General features: G+C 41.0%; 1 protein-coding gene across 1 annotated transcript; it reads left to right on the top strand.

The window, feature by feature from the left end:
* On the top strand, nt 374–5,469 carry GAPT (GRB2-binding adaptor protein, transmembrane). The gene is made up of 2 exons (XM_013972765.2): nt 374–470; nt 3,794–5,469. Exon 2 carries the CDS (start codon nt 4,078–4,080, stop codon nt 4,552–4,554), a length of 477 nt encoding a protein of 158 aa, XP_013828219.1. The 5' UTR covers nt 374–470; nt 3,794–4,077; the 3' UTR covers nt 4,555–5,469.

The following is a 21,828-nucleotide window of genomic DNA, read 5'->3' as shown; positions in this document are numbered from 1 at the left end:
GGAGCACCCAAAGCCAGGACAGAGGCCTGGATGGATTCTCCCCTGGAGCGTCCGGAAGAACCACCCTGCCCCCCCCTTGAATTTGGACTCCTGGCCTCCACAATGGGAGAGAATACATTTCTGCTGTTTAAAAAAGAATAATAAATAAAGTGAAGACTGCAAATGTCGTCCAAATGAAAAACCACCTAGGCTTCATGCATCCGTTTCTGATACAGTTGGAGAATTACTACTAGGTAAAGATGAAGGGCTGGGCTTCCTTATTCAAAAACTCATACAATTTATCTCAATTCTTATGTATATGATAAGAACTTCCTCTCGAGCCAGGAAACTTTGCAAGTATGAAATCATCTGAAAGGAGGGGTAAAGAAGGAAGTAACTGACCTACGTGAAAAGAGGAACCAGTTCTAAACCGAAGCGGGTTTGAAGCATAGCCAAAAGGACAAAAGAAAGCTTGGCATACAACTCTCAAGGTAAGAACCTGCTTTAAGGTATGTGGGTAATGAAAACTATAAAGTAATAGTTCATTTTAAATAGGCATGGCTTTTTATCTTATCAAACACAGTGTGTGTAGCATTAGGTGGCCATATGTTGAAAAACCAGTTTACAGCCTGTGAGGTCAATGTTTCCTTACTAGGGGAGAGGCTCACAAGCACAAGGGTATGCTTTACTGTTGCCTTGTTTTCAAACAGAAGGGCAATATCTGACTAAAATTTCAGAACTTTGTCAACAATTTGTGATTTTAAGACAAATGAATAATGGTTGGGTATACCTGTTGGAATTGTCTTCCAAAACTGAAAGTCTTCTTTCAAACTGGGCAAAGTGAAACTTACAAGTTACCTTTGAAGGACTCTTACTTAACATGGCTCCCATTCTAGTCCACTCCAGTATTCTTGCATGGAGAATCCCAAGGACCATGGACGGAGAAGCCTGGTAGGCTATAGTCCACGGGGTCGCAAAGAGTCGGACACGACTGAGCGACTTCACTTCACCTTCACCTTCCCATTCTAGTAGGTCTTTGTTTTTGTCTTACAGGGCTTTTTTCCTATTATTTTGAAGAAAAGGAACAGATACATTTATTTTCCTGTAAGATATCTCCTTGTCTTTATCTCAGTAAACACGTCTTTGATAAACAGGTTTAATTTGGGGAATGCACTCAAATGTCTACTCAACACAGAACGACATAGATGGTTAAAAGTAAATTCTCCTGTTGGAAATCCAGAGAGCGATATATTACCTTATCCTCTGAGGGCATTAGGTAAGCCTTCCTGCTTCTGTTGCAATCATAGCACTTTTTAAAAAGCTGGTTAGTTTCAATCAATATTTGAAATTTAGTTCCAATATGCTGGCAAACATTTACTTAAATGAGTTACTATCTATACCATAAAATATCTTACATGTGGTCAGTTCTCAGCTGTTGCAGAAAGGAAGTGGGATCCTAATGGTTGAAGTCGCTTGCCAAACCTTGAACACATAGCACTGTGTCTGGCCTTAGAAAGGAGGAACCTGCAAAAGTTCGAAAGAGATTAAAGGATGTTGCAGTCTGGGGTGTTTGTCCCTATACTTTTTATCAAAGAAATGTTATAAATCAGCTGCATCTCATATTTTAGTATTTTATGTGAAATGCCGGATTGAAAATTTGCACATTTGATGTATTCTAACCTTGAACAAGTTTAGAAATGTTCACTGTTGTATGTGAGTACTCACTGAGAGCAGGGCACAATTTCAGGGTTTCTTTTTTTCTTGTCTATCACTACTGTTTTTATCCTAATGCAGGTTGCTGTATTCACTAGCAAGTATTTAACAAACCAGCTATTCTGTGTCTAGTACTGCTGCTGGTAATATAAAGATAAATAAGATACGATTCCAAACCCCAAGAACCTCAGAGCTAATCATCTATAAAAATTTAGTGATGGATGATGTGCTTGACAGACATTTATAGAAGTCTGGGTAGGAATAATATTTAGGGGAAAACTTTACTTGAATCCAGATTTAATCACTTCTTAGTCATTAAAGAAGTTACTTAACTATCCTCTTGTTTCTCATGTATAAAATGAGGATAAGGAAGTATCTACTTCCCATGACAGCTGTGCATGGTAGGGTTAAATGAGATAATCCATGTAACAGTGTTTAAAAGCTGACCCCAAGTAACTAAATACTACTAATGGACATTCAGCTGATGACCATCATCTCATAAGCACTGGGGAATTGAATGACTATAGTTATCAATGCTGTAGTATCTATTTGAAAGTTGCTAAAAGAGTAGATCATTAAGGTTCTCATCATAAGAAAAAAAAATATTTAACTGAGCTGATGGATGTTAACAAAATTTAGTGTGGTAAATAGTTCACGGTACATGCAAATATCGTATCACCATTTGTATAACTTAAACTGATACAGTGTGGTATATCAATTATATATCTCAATAAAACTGGAAGAAAACAACAATGATGAAAACAATGTTGGATGTGTCTAGTCTAAAAACATACAGCAGTAATGTTTTGTTCATAAAATGAATCATAGTAGAACATTCAGAGTAGTTGAATACTTCCAGTTTCTCTCCCCTCTGCCATTTTAAAGCATCAACAGGTAAAACTATAAAATTATCTTAATTAAATGAAATTTTTTTGCTGGAAGTTGTGATTAGACTAGTGATAGGAAGACTCAAATTCTGTTTTAAATATTTTGGTTACAGGTATTTTGTTTTTACATCAAAGGACTCTTTTCTTAAGTACACACTGTACCCTTTACAAGACATGTCTTGCATTTTAAACTATCAGCTTAAACAGATGCTTAGATTTTGAGTCCTATGTTTATTTAATCATTTATTCAATAAATATTGACTGAGTGTCTTTTCTGTGCTAGGTGCTAAACATATTCTCTAGGGATATACAGAGGAAAAGACCTGATCTCTCTCCACCATATAACCAGACAGAAAGACACAATTTTGTGTAATTTAAGTTGTCATGCTATAATAGAGAAAGTGAAAGTCGCTTAGTCACATCTGACTCTTTGCAACCCCATGGACTATGTAGTCCATGGAATTCTCCAGGCCAGAATACTGGAGTGGGTAACCTTTCCCTTCTCCAGGGGATCTTCCCAACCCAGGGATTGAACCCAGGTCTTCCACATTGCAGGCGGATTCTTTACCAGCTGAGCCACAAGGGAAGCCCCTATAATAGAGAACTAAGTCTTTAATATGGGAATAGAAAGAAAGGTGTGATTAAGAAATAGACATGGTCTCCGACCACTAGAAAGAGGGGCAGGCGAGGCTTCACAGAGGAGGTGATAGGGGATAGAAATGATTGTCCATCTGTACTCTTCTCCCTTGCCTCCTGTTGTGTTCGAAGCATTATCTTTCTCTTGAAGACGATTAGACTTATTGTCAAAAACAATGTTGAAATCTAAGTGATAAAACCACTCAGACTTCAGCAGACATGTCTTTTTAACTCTCCCACCCCCTCACACCAGTGAGGACTGTATTCTATGTTAAAATAAAAACTCACTGAATACAACAGCTAGTACTGCCTTCTATATTAAAGCAAAAACCTAGTGCTGCAGCTAGCGCAGTACTATATTCTGTCTTGAAGGAAGAGTTTACTAAATGCCAATGCTTAATGTACTGATAGAAATTAGCAGGTATTTTTTATTATGTTTGTATTAAATATGCAATTAAAATGTTTTTAATTTATAGCAGGCAGCTGGATGGCAGATCGTTCAAACTTCCCTTTCTTGAGTTTTCTACTCTGTTATTATTTTCCACTCATTTGTGCTTTATTTTGTGATTCATTGATAGCAAAGGAAGCGGAGTTGGATAAAATCCCTTCTGACACAGTACAATTATACAATAACAATTGTGTAATCATCAGATACAACGAGAGCCAGCTTCCGAAATCAAGGTTACTCAGTCTCTCCTCTGACACCAAGATCTTGCCATATAATGTCCTTTCATATCTGAAATGCCAAAACAAGCTTCAGAAATTACTTTCAAACAACACTTTATGAGAAATTACAGTGGCTTGTACCTGTGAATTCATTAAGGGCTTCACCATAGTAACAAACGACATTGTTTGTGCAGAGATGCTGAGAATCTGTGGAAATACTTCAGTGGCCGTGTCTATAGGAATTTCCCTTCTTTTACTGTTGGTGATCTGTGGAATCGGGTGTGTTTGGCAGTGGAAACACCAGAATACCATGCAATTTACCTTACCAAAGTTTTTGCAGAGGAGGAGAAGCAGGAGAAAAGACTGTACTAAAACATTCTTCTTGAGTCCCCAGTTTATCAGCCCAAGGCATAAAATCTCAGTTCCAACTCAAGACCGCCATTCTGCTGGGAAGGACACTAACATCCACGACAACTATGAAAATGTGAAAGTGCGTCCTCCCAAAGCTGAAGGAGAAACGGACAAGAAACTGTATGAAAATACTTGGCAGACCAATCCTGAGGAGCATATCTACGGAAACGAGACACCGTGTGACTATTATAACTTCAAGAAGCCTAGTACTTCTGAAGCCCCTCAAGAGGAAGACATATATATTCTTCCAGATTCATATTAATTTTGCAAAATGTGTATTTAGTTATTGGAGGGTAAATATTCTCTGAGGCTTTATTGAACTGATACCATCAAATTCTTCTGTTGAAACTTGATGATCTCCTTTATTGCCACCCTTCTGAATCCTATGTATATCACTGTGGATTAATTCTAGATATCCTCGCCATCCTTCTTGGATTAATTCTGAATTGTGTTTCATTGATTCTTCCTTCTGAGCATTACTTGCTATCCTTTTCTATCTGGACCACTTTTCTGGCTCGGGATTGTCACCGTCTGCTCACTAGTCTTTCTGGCTTGAGTTCCTACATACTCAGTGATGCCACATAACTGCAGAATCCTTGAGACGCTGCCAGATTCATCTTCAGAAAACATTCCCAGTGGCCACATCACTCCTCTGCATAAAACCTCTTACTGTCTCCTCTTTGCAAAAGACATACTACTCAGAATTCTAACTCCAGAATTTTACACAGTTCAAACTCACTTTTCCAGTGATTTATGCTAATCTCTCACTTCTCTGTGTTCATCAAAACCTGCCAAACCCATCTCTCCTCCTCAGCTTTCCTTGTCTGCTCCCTCTTAAGCCTGCCTTGGACCATAACTTCTTCCTTCTGAGTCTTTGAATCATTCCAAACCCACGTATACCATTTTTCTTTCCTGGTGTCCTCTAGATTTTGCTGCCTGTTCAGTTCTTTGGGCATTTAAACATATGAGTGTTTGCAATGGCATTTTATTATTTAGTGTCGTATGAAAATGTCCTAAATCCCATACTAAATAGTAAGGAACCGCCTCATATTCATATTTTAACCCCAATGTCTATAGACTGCCATATGAGGCACTCAGTATTGTTCAGTTGACAAGAATTGAACTGTACTCTTCACTAAGTACTTTTGAAAACAATCTAATAAATCCATCCATCCAAGGAATATTTATTGAATACCTTCTATTTACTTCTTAGTGTGCTGTACACATGGACGGGGTGAAACAGTGAAAAGAAAGACATGGGTCCTGAGCACACACTGCCTAGTATGAAAGAAAAGACAATCAACAACTACTATGCTCTTTATTAAGCTATGATACTTCTTAAACCCACCGTTGGATATGCTGCTCTCAATTGCTCAGGCTGAACTCCGCAAACTACCTTTTTCCTTTGCCAGGTGTATCCACATTAGGATCTCTCAACAGGGGAAGGCTGGTAGGTAATAAACAGGAAGTAAAGGGGGCCTGCCCCTTCTTGTTCTCCCTGTTGTCCTGAGAGGTACTATTTTCATTTAAGTTACTCCAGCATCACTGGTGGTTCGCAGTTTCCAGTTTCTTCCAGCACTCTTTAGTAAAAGCAACTTCTTTGCACCTTGTCAGAGATGCCAGCAGCAGCCAAGCAGCACCCTTCCCTTAGTATCTGAGAACCAGCTCCTGCAGCCCTCCTCCAAGCTCCCGAGGGACCAGCAGGAAACAAACGGCACCTACAGCTCCAGGTCCCAGTCCCCCTCCAAGTTTCTGATGATCCCCAGTCCTAGGTATGGTGGCTATTTCCTGCACTCACTATCTCTCTGGTACATCAATGGCATCTTTCTGTGTTTTCAGTCTATCAGTACTTCTGTGGTTGTTTTTTAATTAATGTTGTCTATTCAGTTCTCCATTTTAAAACAAACTGGTATGGTTTCTGTTTCCCAAAGTGGACCCTGAGTGATACAACTAAAAATGATACAGTAGGTGTTCTGAAGGAAAAAAGCATTCTGTGTTTGAGAACAATGGCATTTGGTAGGGAAAAGGATTCGAATTTTAATCAGATTACCAAAAGAGGCCTGTCTAAAGGGACACTTAAACTGAGACCTGAGGGTAAAAGGGGCTCTCCGTGTAGATGTGGTGTGACAAGGATGGGACCAGCATGTGGAAAGACTCTGAGGCATGACGGAAGCTATGGCGCTCTGGGAACTTAAGGATAGCCATGGTGCCTGGAGCTTAGGGAGGACTGAAGTGACACCTGGTAAGTCAGCAAAGGAGGAAACAGCAGACAATGCAAATTCTCGTCAGTCTTGCTAAGTGGCTCAGGCTCTAATATGGTGGCAAATGGAATCTAACAAACAGTTTTAAGCAGACGAGTGACATAACATTACATTTTTTAAAGAGCTGCGGGGTTGAGAAATAATTGGGAAGGCTCAAAATGGAAGTGGAAGATTATCATTCACTAACTACTCCCTGATGAAAATCTGTAAAGGTTTTCATGGCAAAAAATCATGGCAAGGTTTGAAATGGCTCCTAGACACTTTCCAGAGGAGAACAGGATTTGTGTTGATCTTGAGGATTTCTGTTGGTCCTGGAGCAGATGGTCATTTTGAAGTCTCAAACAGGAAGTTCTTGCTAGAATAATCTATATCCATGCCTACCTACTACTCCGTCATAGTAGCTGAAAATAACCTGACAGAAACACCGCCAGAGAGTATCTCTGTCCTGGTAGGATCCTGGGAATCAGGCTGGAATGAGCAAGGGAGTTGATCCAGAACAGCTAGATGGTATTAGGTAAGGGGACGAGTCTCACCATCAAAGTGACCAGCCACAGAAGGGTACCGGAGAAGCTGCTCTAAGAGTTTGATCTGAACAGTAAACAGAAGGTAATAAAGCAAGGTTTTTCAATGAGCTAAGCAAGGGCCTGTTTTCTGTGGCGATCAATAGTGGGTTGAAGTATATCACCGCTATATTACCGTTATGATGAAGTGTAAGTCAGACCGAAGTGAAATGTTGCAAGTTGCAGGCTGAGCGCAAGGTCAAGGAGCCAAGTGCTCATGGTTGGCAGGCGTTAGCTGTGAGGTCCAACAGAGATGGCCTACCGGTCCCAGGGTGTGAACTTGCCGCATTTCACAATAAAGCGGCAGTCATTATGTTTGGTGCTACTGTGCATTCTTCCCACACCCCCAACACTCTTCCTCTTTCCCTCTTGTGGTACTTGTGGTTACTTTTGCTAATAATATAACTCAGGTGCAAACTGCTGCTGTCAATTTGACTTAGACTAACTTTGTTTTCTGTCTCTCAAGGACAATTTTCACTTTTTAGATTTTAAGAAGGCAGAGAAATATTGCAAGAAAGAATGCAGATAGGAGAAAGAAATGTGAAAGAGCGGGTGGGGAAGAGGGAAGAGGAGGAGGAGAAGTGAAGCAGGAGGGAATGAGAGACGGAGAGAGAGAAGCAAGAATAGGAGATAGAAGAGGGGACAGAGAATGGAGAGTATGGTAAAAAGAGAAGTTGAATGATGGTTCCCTTGACTTCCTCTGTCGTCCTCCTCAAAGCCCCCTCCTCACACCCCACACAAGAATTCCTAGTAAGGTAAGTAGATATGAAAAAAAGGAAGAAGTCGTCTGCCGTTACTGCCTTTCTAACCTTGTTGAAGGTAGGTAACAATTGGCCGCTAGGAAACACCCTGGTGAGCTTCCCTGGTGGCTCGATGGTAAAGAATCTGCCTGCGAACACAGGGGACCCAGGTTTGATCCCTGGGTCAGGAAGGTCACCTGGAGAAGAAAAGGGTAACCCACGCCAGTATTCTTGTCGGGGAAATCTCATGGACGGAGGAGCCTGGCAGGCTACAGTCCACGGGGTTGAAAAAGAGTCAGACGTGACTGAGTGAACAGCAACAGACACACTGCTACTTGCACACGCCCTTGGTGTGGAAGTGTGCTTCTGCGGTCACCAGCCTTCTGGCCAGCCCTCCAAACTTAGAGACATTACTTTCTCAGCTCTGAATGCTCTTCCTTAAGCTATTCACACTGTGAGCTCCCCACTTCATTTAACTCTGATCAAAAGATGCCTACTCAGAGCTGACCCCCCACCCCCTGCAATCTGAAATGGCCCCCCTACCATGGATCTCAGACCCTTTATCTTAGTTGCCTTTTAGCACTTATCACTGTCTGACAAGTGTTTATGTGTATGTTTATAATCTGTTCCCTTTACCTAGAATGTAAGCTTTGTGAGGGCAGAAACATCTTCTGTCTTACTCTCTGCTTGGGCATCAGTACTGTACTCAATTATGCTTGCTAACCAAATCATTAGGATATACTAAACCAGATTTTAATATAAATTCAGTGCCATGAGACTGCTTTGCCATTTCAGTACAGGTGAGCTTGGTCCCTGTGATGGCAGCTATCTGGGCCAGGTGGTGCCACCCAGGTAGAAGGGGTGGAGCAGAGGGGCCCTTGAGCCAGGGGGGAGACTGGGCTTTTGAGCTCTACGGAGGAAAGGGAAAAGAAGGGACTACCACTGGACCGTCTTTCCACATTTTTGACTGCTATTCTCAGCCACAGTCACCAGCTGGAATTTTATAATTCGAGGAGCGGTAAGTCAGTCACTCCCTTTCAGGGCTTCCATTGTGTTATCCCTTGCAGCATGCTCCCTGTCTCCCCTTCCTAGCTCTTTTGAAAGCTCCTTTCCTGTTTTATGCCCTTGCAGGACAGTGGTTCTCCATGAGGCTTTCCTTGCCTCCCCATTCCTCCTCACACTCCTTCCCCAGGTAACCTAGACATTTATGCCTGACCTCTCCTGCCCCAGTGTCCTTTGGAAGCATTTGATTCACATAGCTCACCATCTAATGCTTATTTCTGGGCAGTATCCTTCAGATATCTGAAATTTAACATGGGCCAAGCTGATGGTGAGGAGTCAAGCTTTGGGTGTCAGAAATAGAAATGGAATTAATGATGGGATGAGAGAAGGCTCAGAGATACAGGGATGGTATCCATTGCACAGGTTGTTTGCTAATAATTTCAAAAGTTGGCAGTTCAGAATGTCCCAGTGTCAAAAACATCAGCCTCAAAATATCATGGTGTCAGTATACCATGTATTGAGCAGCTGCCTCTTGAACATCAGTGCCTGGCTCAAACAAAGTTTGTCCCTGTGATCCCCCATCACTAAACTCAGGTGGTTGCACATTTAGAAAACAATATGTCTTTCCTGTGCTGAGTGACGAGCTCTGAAATGTAACACTGTGTTATAGTAGCAAAACAGGGTCCAGGGCTTGCCAGGCATCAGGCTAGTAGAATTGTCTGATGGCTATAGGTGTATGGCTCAGTGCTAAGTTGCTTCAGTCGTGTCCAATTCTTTGGGATCCCATGGACTGTAGCCCACCAGGTTCCTCTGTCCGTGGAATTCTTCAGGAAAGAATGCTGGAGCGGATTGCCATGCCCTCCTCCAGGGGATCTTCCCAACCCAGGGATCAAACCCACATCCCTTTTAAGTCTCCTGCATTGGCAGTCAGGTTCTTTACCACTAGTGCCACCTTGGGAAAGAGCTGCTTACTTCATTTACTTTAGCATTTTTTATTATTATTTTTAAGTGTTTTTAGGATTAACTGCATTGAGCTGGACCTAAAAAGCAGTGATTAAGGGACTAAATCATGAAAAAAAAAAAAAAAAAACACATACCACAGACCAGGGATTTTAGGATTTGTCCACTTTGAATGAATGGCTATCTACTGATATCCCTGTGAAGGATAGGAAAACTGCAAATATATCTTGAATAGGAGCACCTTCTGGTAGATTCTTACAGTTGGATAGACAGGAAGTTGCAGAACACCAAAGTCATGACATTTATAACAAAAGGCTTTAATGACCTTGTAAGATAAAGTGATTTCAGTCATGTAACAAGTATTTGTGAAGTGCCTGAAACTCCAGTACTTTGGCCACCTCATGCGAAGAGTTAACTTATTGGAAAAGACTCTAATGCTGGGAGGGATTGGGGCAGGAGGAGAAGGGGACGACCGAGGATGAGACGGCTGAATGGCATCACCGACTCGATGGACATGAGTTTGAGTGAACTCTGGAGTTGGTGATGGACAGGGAGGCCTGGCATGCTGCAATTCATGGGGTCACAAAGAGTTGGACATGACTGAGAGACTGAACTGAACTGTGGTGTAGCAAACACTGAAAGAGGACTGGAAATTCAGCAGTGGGGTTGGTGGATGGGGGGAATAGAGACAGACCCTGCCTCTGCATTTGACGAGCTCACACAGTTTTAAGGAGTTCTGATATTTCTGCAGGCTATTAGAATGTATTGATATATGGTATGATAGGGAAGCACGTGGTATAATGCAAGACTCACCAGGCTTGGGGTTAAGAAAGGTTTCCTGTGGAAAGTGAGTCCTAAACCGAGACCTGGAGGACAATTACGAGATAACCAGGCAAGGAAGCTGAGGGAATGATGGTCCGAAAACAGGAGATAGCATGTGTAAGGCCCCAGAGTACAGGAGGTGTTCAAGAAGTAAAAGAACATAAATACCCCTGAAGTGTAGTCTGTTAGAGGAGAAGGGCAGGAGCAAGGTGATACCTATAAGCAAAGGTCAGCTGATGCCAAGCTTTGTAAGACAAGCTGAGGAATTTGAACTTGATCCTAACAAAACGGATATCAGAATAGGGTCTTGGGTCATGATATCAAAATAGGGTCTTAGAGGGCAGAAATGACATTGATTTTTTTCCAAAAACCATAGGCTATTACAAATATATAATCTCCCAGCTGCAACAGAATAAGGGAAGCGAGATTCTGAGGTTCAGGATTTAGGACTTGATTCTAACAAGCATGTGTCCATGCGTTTTTATAAAATAAGCAGTGCTCTCCAGTGTTTTATTAAGGCTCCCATAGCTTTTAATTTAAATTCAGCTCCTGTAGCTTTGCATTTTGAGATTCTCCCAACAGAAATGAGAATTAAGCAAATGAGAGAGGCTCAAACAAAAGGAAGCACAGAAGATGGTAAATTGCCAGATGCAATCAAGGCTGATGAAGGTGTGACTGCAGCTATTGACCTATGCTGTTGCCATGGAAACAACAGCTCTGTGGTCCTGGAGTGCTTTTCCTTTTTTAAGGACAGATCAGCTTTAGTGAACAGTTAAGAGTGAAAATTATGGAAGTTGGATCACCCAGTGCCACGTGTATCCTAATTTTTTGTTGATAACAGAGACAACAGCTAGCGGGGTCTGAGGTGAGCTCCCCAGAAGCCCAGAAGCTATCAAAGGCATAAGGTTGAGGCTTGATGAAAAGCAGAGTTTAGCCGTTGCCTCCAGCCCTCTTCCCCACCTCCACTCCATACTAGACTGACCTATTAATTGTGATATTGAGAATTTAGGAGGAAGAATATAATTAACTAGGCTTTATCTATTAATGTGATATTTTAAAACAGCAGATTAGGAGATTGGAGACTCATCAAGCAAATACATAGAAATGTCCATTTTATTTTCCTTCTTAGGTGTTTCTAAGAAGACTGTAGTCCAGATTATATTCCTAGTAATGGAGTGGCTTCTAAGCACCAAACACCGTGATAAGGCTGTATGTGAATTCTTTCCAAACAATTCTATTGCATTAGTACTATTGTTATCCCCATTTTACTGATAAGATTGAGACTTCGAGAACTTAAATCTGACCAGAGATCTTAGTGTCAATAAAAAAAAAAGGAGGCAGAATTTGAACCCAGTCATTCTGATGAGAGATTTGCTCAGGTTATTTTGTCACAGTATTATGAGTTAATGATATCTTCTATCTTAACACTGTGGAATTTCAGACATAGAAAATAGCTTGGAAATTATCTAGACTGACTTCCTCATCTTTTAGATGAAAACAACGAGTCCCAAAAAGCTTATTTGACTTCCCTAGAGTAACACAGTGATTCATAATTAGCCAGGATCAGAACTCAAGACTTTTCAATATATCGTGCTGCCTTTCTTATTGGCTGAAAATTGAAAAGTTTCGCTTGTTTCGTTTCTTAATCCAAGCCTTCTTCATAGTATCCTTTTGAGTCTCATTTCCTGAGGCCTTTCTTTCCTCTATTCTGTTTAGCGGGGCCTTCTCTGCATCTAGAAATGATGTTGATTTTTCTAAATGTTAAGCAAAGATCGTCCTAAGAGAGCAGAGTATACAGGTTTCTTAATGCACGTGGCTCTTGTGTGGCCAGAGCTAAGTAATGAAGGCCATCAATCAGGAGAGGAGCGGGGCAGACACGTCCTCTCTGGTCATTATTTCTTAAAATGTACTCTGCCGTCATCTTGTCTCATCTGGCACAATTTGTCTAGGCTATATACAGTTTTAACTCAATTATCTGATAAGAGAGACACACGACCAACCGAAGAGGTGCATTCAGGGCGAGTGGAAGGGGGAGGAAGTGGGGAGACATCTGTGACGACTGCATTGCAGAGAGAGGGCTAAGAGCACATTTGAAGGAACAGCTAATGACAAAGTAAATATCCTATCTGGGCTGGCATGGCAAGGGCCTAGAAGCTATTTTCAGTCTGTTTGTTCCAGAAGATCAAGGAGAATATTGTGAAATTCCTGAGCAAGGGAAAACTTGATGTTACATTTAAGGGAGAATCTCCTCCATTTAAAAGAAAAAGATAAAAAAGCAAGAGCAAAGCAATAATTACTTCTGAGTTTGTGAGATCAGCTAATTAAATCTTAAAGCAAAAGTTTGGTCGAGGACTAGAAAAGCGCATGGGAGGTGGGACATTTATAAAAAAGAGGAATGAAAAGATGCACAAAAAAGGAATCCTTGAGAGATTTATCTAATGTCCTTGATGGTAATCAAAAGAGAAAGTTCTGTCTAAAGTTGAAAACTAGACATCTACAAGGACTAGATAGGGACATGCAGTCAGGAATTAGGCCGCTGAAAGGCAGTGCCAGCTGAGTCTCATATGTGAACCAAGTGAAAGGGCTGACTGCGTGTCTTAATTTTTCAGATCCTCTGCAGAACAAACAATAATCAAATGTGTCCCTTAATTCTAAGTCAAGATGTAGTTCTTTGCTTCTACTCTTTCAAATGCATCACACAGATCTGCAGAAATTATTTAATTTTACTGTTTTGTAAAAGTCCTTTCTAATGAAGTATTTTGTAGTCCAAGGATACAGTAGCAAGGGAAAGCAGAGAAGTGGAACCCTTGTCATTTAAGAATGATTTTCATTTCCTCTTTTAATTAACTGTGTTGCATAATATAACAGTACCTTCTTATCCACATGTGTTGAAAAAGCTGTGAGACTCAATTTAACATGCATCTCCTCGATTGCAGTTAGGAAAAAAAAGCTGTAACAAAGAGAGGTATATTTTTAACATGTGGACGACATGTTAAACATTTTGCCCTTTCTCCAAAGCCCAGGTTAAATTCCAGGTCACATACAGTCTTCTTTACTTCCAGCAGTCCAAAATTATCTACCTTGTGCTGACTTTCTTTCTGTCTGTCCATCCATCCATCCATTACCCACCCGATAAATAGTTATTGAGGGTCACTAGCTGTTAGGCATTGTAATAGGCACTCAACAGTGAATAAAAATATACAGTGCCAACAGCCTGGATGAAATACCAAAAAAAAAAAAAAAGAATCCTTTACAAACAAAAGCATAATTCTAATTACACAACTTATATAAATGCTATGAAGGAAAGAAACATGGTGATATTAAAGTTTGTAATAGAAGAATGTGATTTATTTAAGCAGTCAGGCCAGGCTCCTGACACTGGAATACTAAAGTATTAATTATATAAGCAGAATTCACCTAGATAGAAAACGGGAATTAATGACTGCCTTTCTACAAAAGAGGCCCATTATTGTAGAACATTATCATTGCATTGGCTTGGTTGTGTAAAAGAAAGGGCAAAATCTCCAGTTTCTCTGAAGGGCTTGTTGTTAAACTGCTATTAAAAATAATTAGGAAGAAACAGAAAAATATTGGTAGAGAAAATTTCATACAGATTAGCTTTCTACACAGGTCTGGCGTGAACTAAAGTATTTCTAGGCGGTGTAATAGAGTGGAAAAATAAACACTAATAAATATACTAAACCTATATTAGCACCACAGTTCTAATAAATAGTAGCTATGTGGCTTTGCAAAAGTTATTTATCTACTCTGAGTCGAAAAAACATCCACAGCTAACAAGTGGTACTAATAAGAATCCTGTGATATTGTGAAAACTCAATCATATGTGAAAATGCCTCAGATATTAGATTATTCAATGCCTGAGATGCATATAAAACATTAATCTGCTGTATAACTTGTCTCAGTTATACTACCTACATATTGTTGTTGGACTTTTCACCATTAAGGAGTACCTTTGATGATTTTCTTCTTCAGGGACTTTGTACTTTGACATATTTCGATCAATAAAATAAACTTCATTTATTATATAGTCACTCATTTTGAAAATTTCAACAATCATGCACTTTTAACTACCACTCAGAATTTCTGATCAGCGTGATTGCAATTGAATTTATATATTTTTTAAAAACTTCTTGTGCCATTTCCACTTTTTAAATTCAAAATAGTTACCCTTATGTGAACATTGAGACAGCTCTTTTCCAATTCCTTTCCAGGAAAATTCGGGGCAAGACTGATGAACCGAAGACAAGGTTGAGGGAGGCTGGGCTGGAGATGTGTGAGATCTGTGCTCCTCCCACCAGCTCTAAGGGTCCTAGCTGAACTCTGATGCAGTAGAACAATATAGCTAAATTCCTAATTTCAGTATGCGTGCTGTGAAGTCATTGACTCACATGCTTTGGTACGATTTCATTATCACAGTGAGCTCTAATCTTTGGAAAGTTGTCACAGTTATTTGGATGAGTTCAAAGTGTATTAAGAGTTGCTGAGTCCATTACATGGCTTAAGAGTAAACAACAACAAATATTTTCAATTCTCTAACTAGCCTGAACTCTTGAGCAGTTCAGAAATCATTTTGAACTTCAGGAGGTATCCCACAGCTTCAGGTGTGTGATTAGAGTTACCACCAATGACACCTACCCTGTGTATTAGCAGTTCAACTTGCTTACAACCTGTGTATTCTAGAGGTTACTAAGATTCTATTTTCTTCTTCAACACTAGCTGATTTTTGTTGTCAGTGAAACGGTTATCCAGTTTCTGGAGGTCTAGTTAGGAAATACTTTCATTCAGCTGAGACATAAATGATCGTCCTTACTGACGAAGCTCTGTTAGGATCTAAACAATAACTGTAGGGCACCCTTTTAGAGAAGATTCTTGAAACCTACAAGTCCCCTTTTGTAGCCAGCAATCCAGAAACAAAAAGTTTACATTTTTGACTTCCAACTAACATTGGGAAGTTTGGTTGCAGTTCAAATGTGACTTCTTCCAGAGACCCATGTGGGTGACTGTGAAGTTCAAGAGGGAGGAAAATTGGAAGGACTTGGCCTCGGGGATTCCCAATGCTTTGTGGAATCTGCCTTGGGGAACACAGTGTCAGTAACTGGGCTTAGAAGGACAAGCTCTCCTGTAGCTTCTGGCTGATCCGTGTCGATACGGGCACTTTCTGCAGAGACAGAGCAGCGGGTCTCGTGTCTGCTGGCCAGTGCGTTCACAGAGCTCTTGCAGATCTCCATAAGCTCTTGACTGTCATTTAGCCAGACTATTCTTTCTACCTTATAAGCAATACGGAGTCAGAGAAGGCTGGTTTCTAAGAGCCAAGGACACTGATCTGATGTAAGTTCCTCTGGCCTGCTTTCTTTATTTCTGTAATCTAGTACTTCTTCTTCCTCCTGTCCTTGTTCAAATCTACAGGCTCCACCCCTCCTGGGAACAAATGGGTCTGGTTTGCAATAAGCACCTTGCAGTGGTTCAGGTCAGCTGGCTCTTCATCTTAGTCTGTGTGGACTCTGACCTGGCAGTGGGGGGCTCGCCTGGAGGGGTGGGGGCTGGCAGCATGCAGAGCCTCTGCAGAACTCCTCCTGTGTTTACACAGCTGCATCAGGTGATGCCATTTCTCTTACCATGAGACTCTCCATCGAAGATTTTACATGTAGAAAGCCAGCAATCAGGCAGCACCGAGCTGTTTAGCGGGGTGGGTTGGAGGGGGACCAATGTTCATTACTGTTTTTTTGGTTTTTTACACTAAGAAACATCAAAGAAAGCTGTGGAAAAGAACTGGCCCACTGAGAAAAGGATTAGCAGAGAGGGCTGTAACAGAAAGCATTAGAGTTACTTGGAGCACAGACTCTTGGGGTTTGTCTCCACTCTTAGAGCACAAACACTGATTTTTTTTTCCCCCAAAGCCAACTCTGTCAGGAAAGGGCAGAAGCTGTTATGAGCAGCTTTTCTAGGTAAGCAAAAAGGATGCCTATGCTTCTCTTCCATTACTGGCTCATCTGTGGAACCAATTTGTAAGCAAGTGATGGCCTGCACCTGTGGCCTTGAAGAAACCCATGTTCTCTACCTATCTTTCTTCTGCCCTGTTCCACTTCCCCATCTGTTCCACAGCCTGGCCAGTGGCTCCCATAAGGCTTTATCTAGCCCCTTGCTGGCACGTGGGGCCAGAGAGGGCATCTCCCTGCTGGTCTGGCCTTTCTCGTAAACTAGGGCTCTCATCCTCCAAGCCTTTAAGGGTGAGGCGAAGAACTGGGCAATTTAAACACATAGACTCCACCTGTCGCTCTCACCCATCTTCCAAAGGGGAGCTTCACTTCACCAGGGGGAAGAACCAAGACCTCCACTGGCTTCCAAGGTGCTAGGGAAGGTTTCAAGGTCGTTGATTTCACTCTCTTCAGCTTTATGGGCCGAGTTTCAAGGGACTACTGACTTTTCTATTCTGTGGTTGATGTCATACCCAATGCTTCTGTTTTATTCCTGATCCTTTCTACTATGCATTTTCCTTTTATCAGGTGTACAAAGTTAAATACTGTTTATTTATCACTGAAATGTACATGAACTTAAGAGAAAAATAAGCCTTCAGTGTTTTTCCACAAATGTTTAAGCTTCTCTGTAAACTTGAAATAAACAGACAGCAAAATGGTGCCAAAAAAAAAAAAAAAGTTGTTCAATTCAGTCTACATTTCTGTTCAAAGGTCATCAGCTTTTTGTACACCTACTGCCTCTCCTCAGCTGCCACACTTGACCAGCTTCCCTCCTTGGAGCACTATGGAGTGCCTTGAGAAATATTACCTAGAGAGACAGTGTCCATAAAAGTTATATCTGCCCTCATTTGGGCCATGCCATGATGATATGAGTTGCCCTCTTTTCAATTACCAAGATTGTTTATATGCCCTGGAATTATTTCCACCACATTGACTTGCTGGCTGAGTGTGTGTACTTGTCCAAGAGTCAGAATGATATAAGCAGTTGTTGCCCGGGTAGAGGTTATTTAAGTGTGTCCAAAGTCCCACTTACACATCCCTTCTTCCTGCCACAGAGTTTGAATCTCACACCAAAACAAGGTGCTTCTTTATTCTTTCACCTCTAAAATCCTTTGTTTATACGTACAAAAATCAACAAAATCCTTACATGATGTGTTATTAAACCATTGCCCACTTAGTGTTACCCACTTTATACTTCAAGAATGAATGTTTCAGATAAGTGACAGGGATTTAGAGAAGAGCTACTGCACATCTAAGCAACTGATTAACTGCTTTCTTCTAAGACAAGTGATCACTTAGTGCAGAGGCTCTGGAATTCTGGGCTAGTTCAGAGGGAGGGTATAATGCTGTTTCAGATGACTTGGTAAAAAGATGCTATGAAAAAATAAGCCCTATGCTTCTATATTCCCACCTTCTGATACCCAATCATTCCTTTTAATTCTTGACCTTTATCACCATAACTGCTTAATTAAAAGGTGTAAATACCTGCTTTACACCCCTGCAGGTATTAGCTCATGTAATACCTCAGCATAATGTTAAGCTGGGGATACAGATATGTGAAAGGCAAGCCTCTACCCTTGAATAGTTTATAGTCTGCTTATCCTTATAACCATCCCCCTGCCCCAAGCCATGGACTAATATTGCCTCTCTTTAATTTACATTATTAGGCTGCAAACCTTTGGAATTCATGTCATTCTAGATAAACCATTCATTGCTTTAATTTTTAAAATGTATTCATTTGCCAGGACCATTCTAGACTGTAGTGATGATGTCAAATAACTCACAGACTATTGTGAAAGCCACATAAATAAACCAACAGTTTTAGTACAATGTAATAAATTCTGTCTTTAGTAGAAGTTCAGGTTCATAGCTACGTGAGCAGAGATGGGGAAGTCTAATTCTGTTTGAAAGGGTAAAGCGTGTCTTCAGAAAGAAATGGTGAACTGAGATGCGGGGTGGGGGTGGGGGGTGCGGCGAGGGCCGGGGGAAGGTGGGCAGAGTGCAAGATTCAATTACCTTGGAAGTCCCAGGAAATATTAGATACAAAGTACATTTGTCTTGATACTGTTAGGATCAAACAGGCGCCATAACAGGCTTCAGGGGGCCAAGGTAGGCCTAAGTCCCCTTCACAGAGGGGCTGAGTTATTGCCAAGGAGGAGCTGAGATCATCCTCTTCCAGCTCCAGGACTCGACCAATCAGTGTACTCCCTGTAGCCTGGTTCAAGCTTATCAGGACGAGGATGAAAACCCCCTGAGAAAGCCCGCGCGCACGAAAATCTAGCTAATTAGTAGATGCTAAGGAACCCTTGCAACCAATCTGCCCCTGCCAACTCCCTGTCTTTGTCTTAACCCTATAAATACTGCTGTAATTCAGGGCTCGGAGCCCTTGTTCCACTCCACTGTGTTGGATGAAACTTGGGCCCTGGCTCGAGCTAGCAATAAATTCCCTTTTTGCATTTGCATTGCTGTGGATGTCTTGTTCTCTCAGTTCTGGGGATTGGGACCTTGGACATAACAGATACAAGAGATAATCTGAGCATGGTCACTAGGAGGACCCAGAAGGGCATCATGAGAAAACCAGAGGCATCACGGTAACTTCTGTGCAAGTAGAGGTCAGAAGGGAGTTTTAATGTTTGGAAAACACTAAAAATAGGAGAGAAACTAAAGGAGAGATGGAAGCTTGTAAAACATAAGTACACAATTTTTCTGTTTTGTAGGAAATGTGTGTGTGATTACATACAGGTATTTCAAATAGAGGGAATTTAATAAAGGAATTGGTTTCAAGGGTGTTACAGGACAGTGAGAACAAAAAGGAGTAAGTAATTCTATTCAAAAGATCAGTAACTGCAAGAATCATTCCCTCCCCTACAGCAGCAAGATGGAACAGACTAGAGCTTACAGTTTCCACACCCCTGAGGCTGCTCCTTAGGGATCAAGCTGTGTGAGTCAGGAGCCCAGGAAGTGAGGCTCCTCCGCCATCACTGCAGAAAGTACCACCAGAAGGCAGAACTAAGAGCTTGTCCCTTCATCCCACCTTCCAACCTAACAAACAGCCGACTGACAAGGGAGCTTGGGAATTTAAGAAATATGATGTGAGGGTCTCCATCTCCAGGGGTATAGAGGAGATGACGGAACAGTGATCACGGAGTCGAGAGAGAACAGACGCTGTCTAGCACTGTATGTCCTGACGCAAGAATCTGTTGAGAATCTTCCTCCATAGCCCCCACCCTGAGTATTCCATTAACAAAGGACACGGGGGACACTCGTGGACTTGTTTTCATTTTCTTCAGCACTAGCTACATACATGGTCATGTCTACTCCTGGGAAATAGGGAATTATTCTAAGTATATGCTGGTAATGAATGAGAGAAAGTTGGAACTGTTCAGTAGGTAGAATGGGAAAAACGGGTCCAGAATGGCGGTGGCTAAAAGATAAGGAAGGGAAAAGCCCACAAAGACAGAACAAAGGAAGATCCGAGGCCTGGAGTGAGGACCTCAGGGAGAACAAACAGCGCTTCTGGCTAGTCCAGTTTACACAGGGCAGGCCCGGGGGAGGAGGAAAAAACATACACAAAGAGGAGCCAAAGGGCTGGGGGTCTCTTCTCTCTCTTCTCTTTGCATCTTTTGGGTCGGCATCCCCTCAAGCCTCGAGGACATTATTTTCCTTTACTTTCTAAATAAAACTGAGCTGTAACATAGAGCTGTAATACTGGTCCATCTGAGAGCTGTAATACTGGTCCGTCGGTTCAAATTTTTGTTGTGACAAGACAGAACCGAGGAAATTACACACTTCCCCAGCAGAACAAATAGGAGAGATATGGGTTTAGGAAAAAGCCTTTAAAAACAAGCTGAGTAGTAATTATCTAGAAAAATAAAATTCTCCTATTCCCAACCTATTCTTTACCAACACAATCTTTTTTTTTTTAATCCCCTTATTTTATACATTTATGCTTTTTATTTTTTTAGGTCACCACGTCTGCTTCACTCACACTACTAAAAGATTTAAGAAGAAAATGAATTGTATTTTTCCAACCCAACAGTTTCTAATAATGAAATATGACAAAGCTAACTCTATTAAACAGCTATTCAGGTTGTTCAAATATGCTCTATTGCACATACTGGGGTAGGACAATAAGATATATCTCTTTCAAATGGAGATTAAATAGCTAAAGATTAGAGAACAATAACAACTGAAAAACTCAGTTGGAGAAGAAAAATAGATACATAGCCGATGAGAGTAGATTGGATTTTCAATTTAATTTATGAAAGTGTTCTGTTTTTCATAAAAATGATTGCATTTGTTGATCTTTAAAAGATTAAAATATAAATGTAAAAGTTGAAGAAAAACAATAAAAATACTTTATGCTTTTACTTTTCTATTTCCTCTGTGTAACATTTGATTTTTAAAGGCAGTACACAGTAGTGGCCCACAAATATTCAATACTCTTTAGGATATTGCCTGGAAAATCCCATGGACAGAGGATCCTGGTGGGCTATAGTCCATGGGGTCACAAAGAGTTGGACACGACTGAGTGAATGAGCACAGCACATATCTTAAATGGTACTGTATGTCACTCAATTGAAAATTTAGACTGACAAATCAGGAGATGTCAAAACTTAAAGAAAAATTCTGATTAATTTGTAAAGTTATAAAAGCAGCCTGTAACTACAACTTTGGGGGCAATTTGCATGTCATTGCTCTTAGTAGACATATTTTTGGAGTAGTAAATATTGCACCATAAAGCTCCTCTCTCACGTGATTTCCACACAAAAGAATAAGGTCCGTAAGACCCTTTTCCTAGTTTCCTCCTGGAATGCTGTTCCCCTAGATACCCATCTAGACAACTTTTTCACTTTATTCAAGACCGATCATCTCATTCACTTCATAATAGTAGCTAACACTTCCCTAACAGCAGGAGTTGTATGATATCAATTATCCAGAAAGGGCAATTTCAATAGGCAATATTTTAAATGCAATTGTTCACAAAATTCAAAAGATACAAGAGGATGTAGTGAAGTTTTCCTTCTAACCCTATCTCATGCTCTCCACTGTCATCTCTTGACACCAGCAAAAGCAACGCGATCTAGGAATACAGTCTATATATAAGTAGTGCATCTTGCCACAGGATGAAGCTCACAGATTCGTTCTCTGTTAATACAAATACGGAGAGTTTACATTCTTGCAGGACCCATGTT

Source organism: Capra hircus, chromosome 20 (assembly GCF_001704415.2).
Source record: "Capra hircus breed San Clemente chromosome 20, ASM170441v1, whole genome shotgun sequence".
Lineage (NCBI taxonomy): Eukaryota > Metazoa > Chordata > Mammalia > Artiodactyla > Bovidae > Capra > Capra hircus.
The sequence above is the reverse complement of the archived record's forward strand: the minus strand, read 5'-3'. Positions and strand labels throughout refer to the sequence as shown.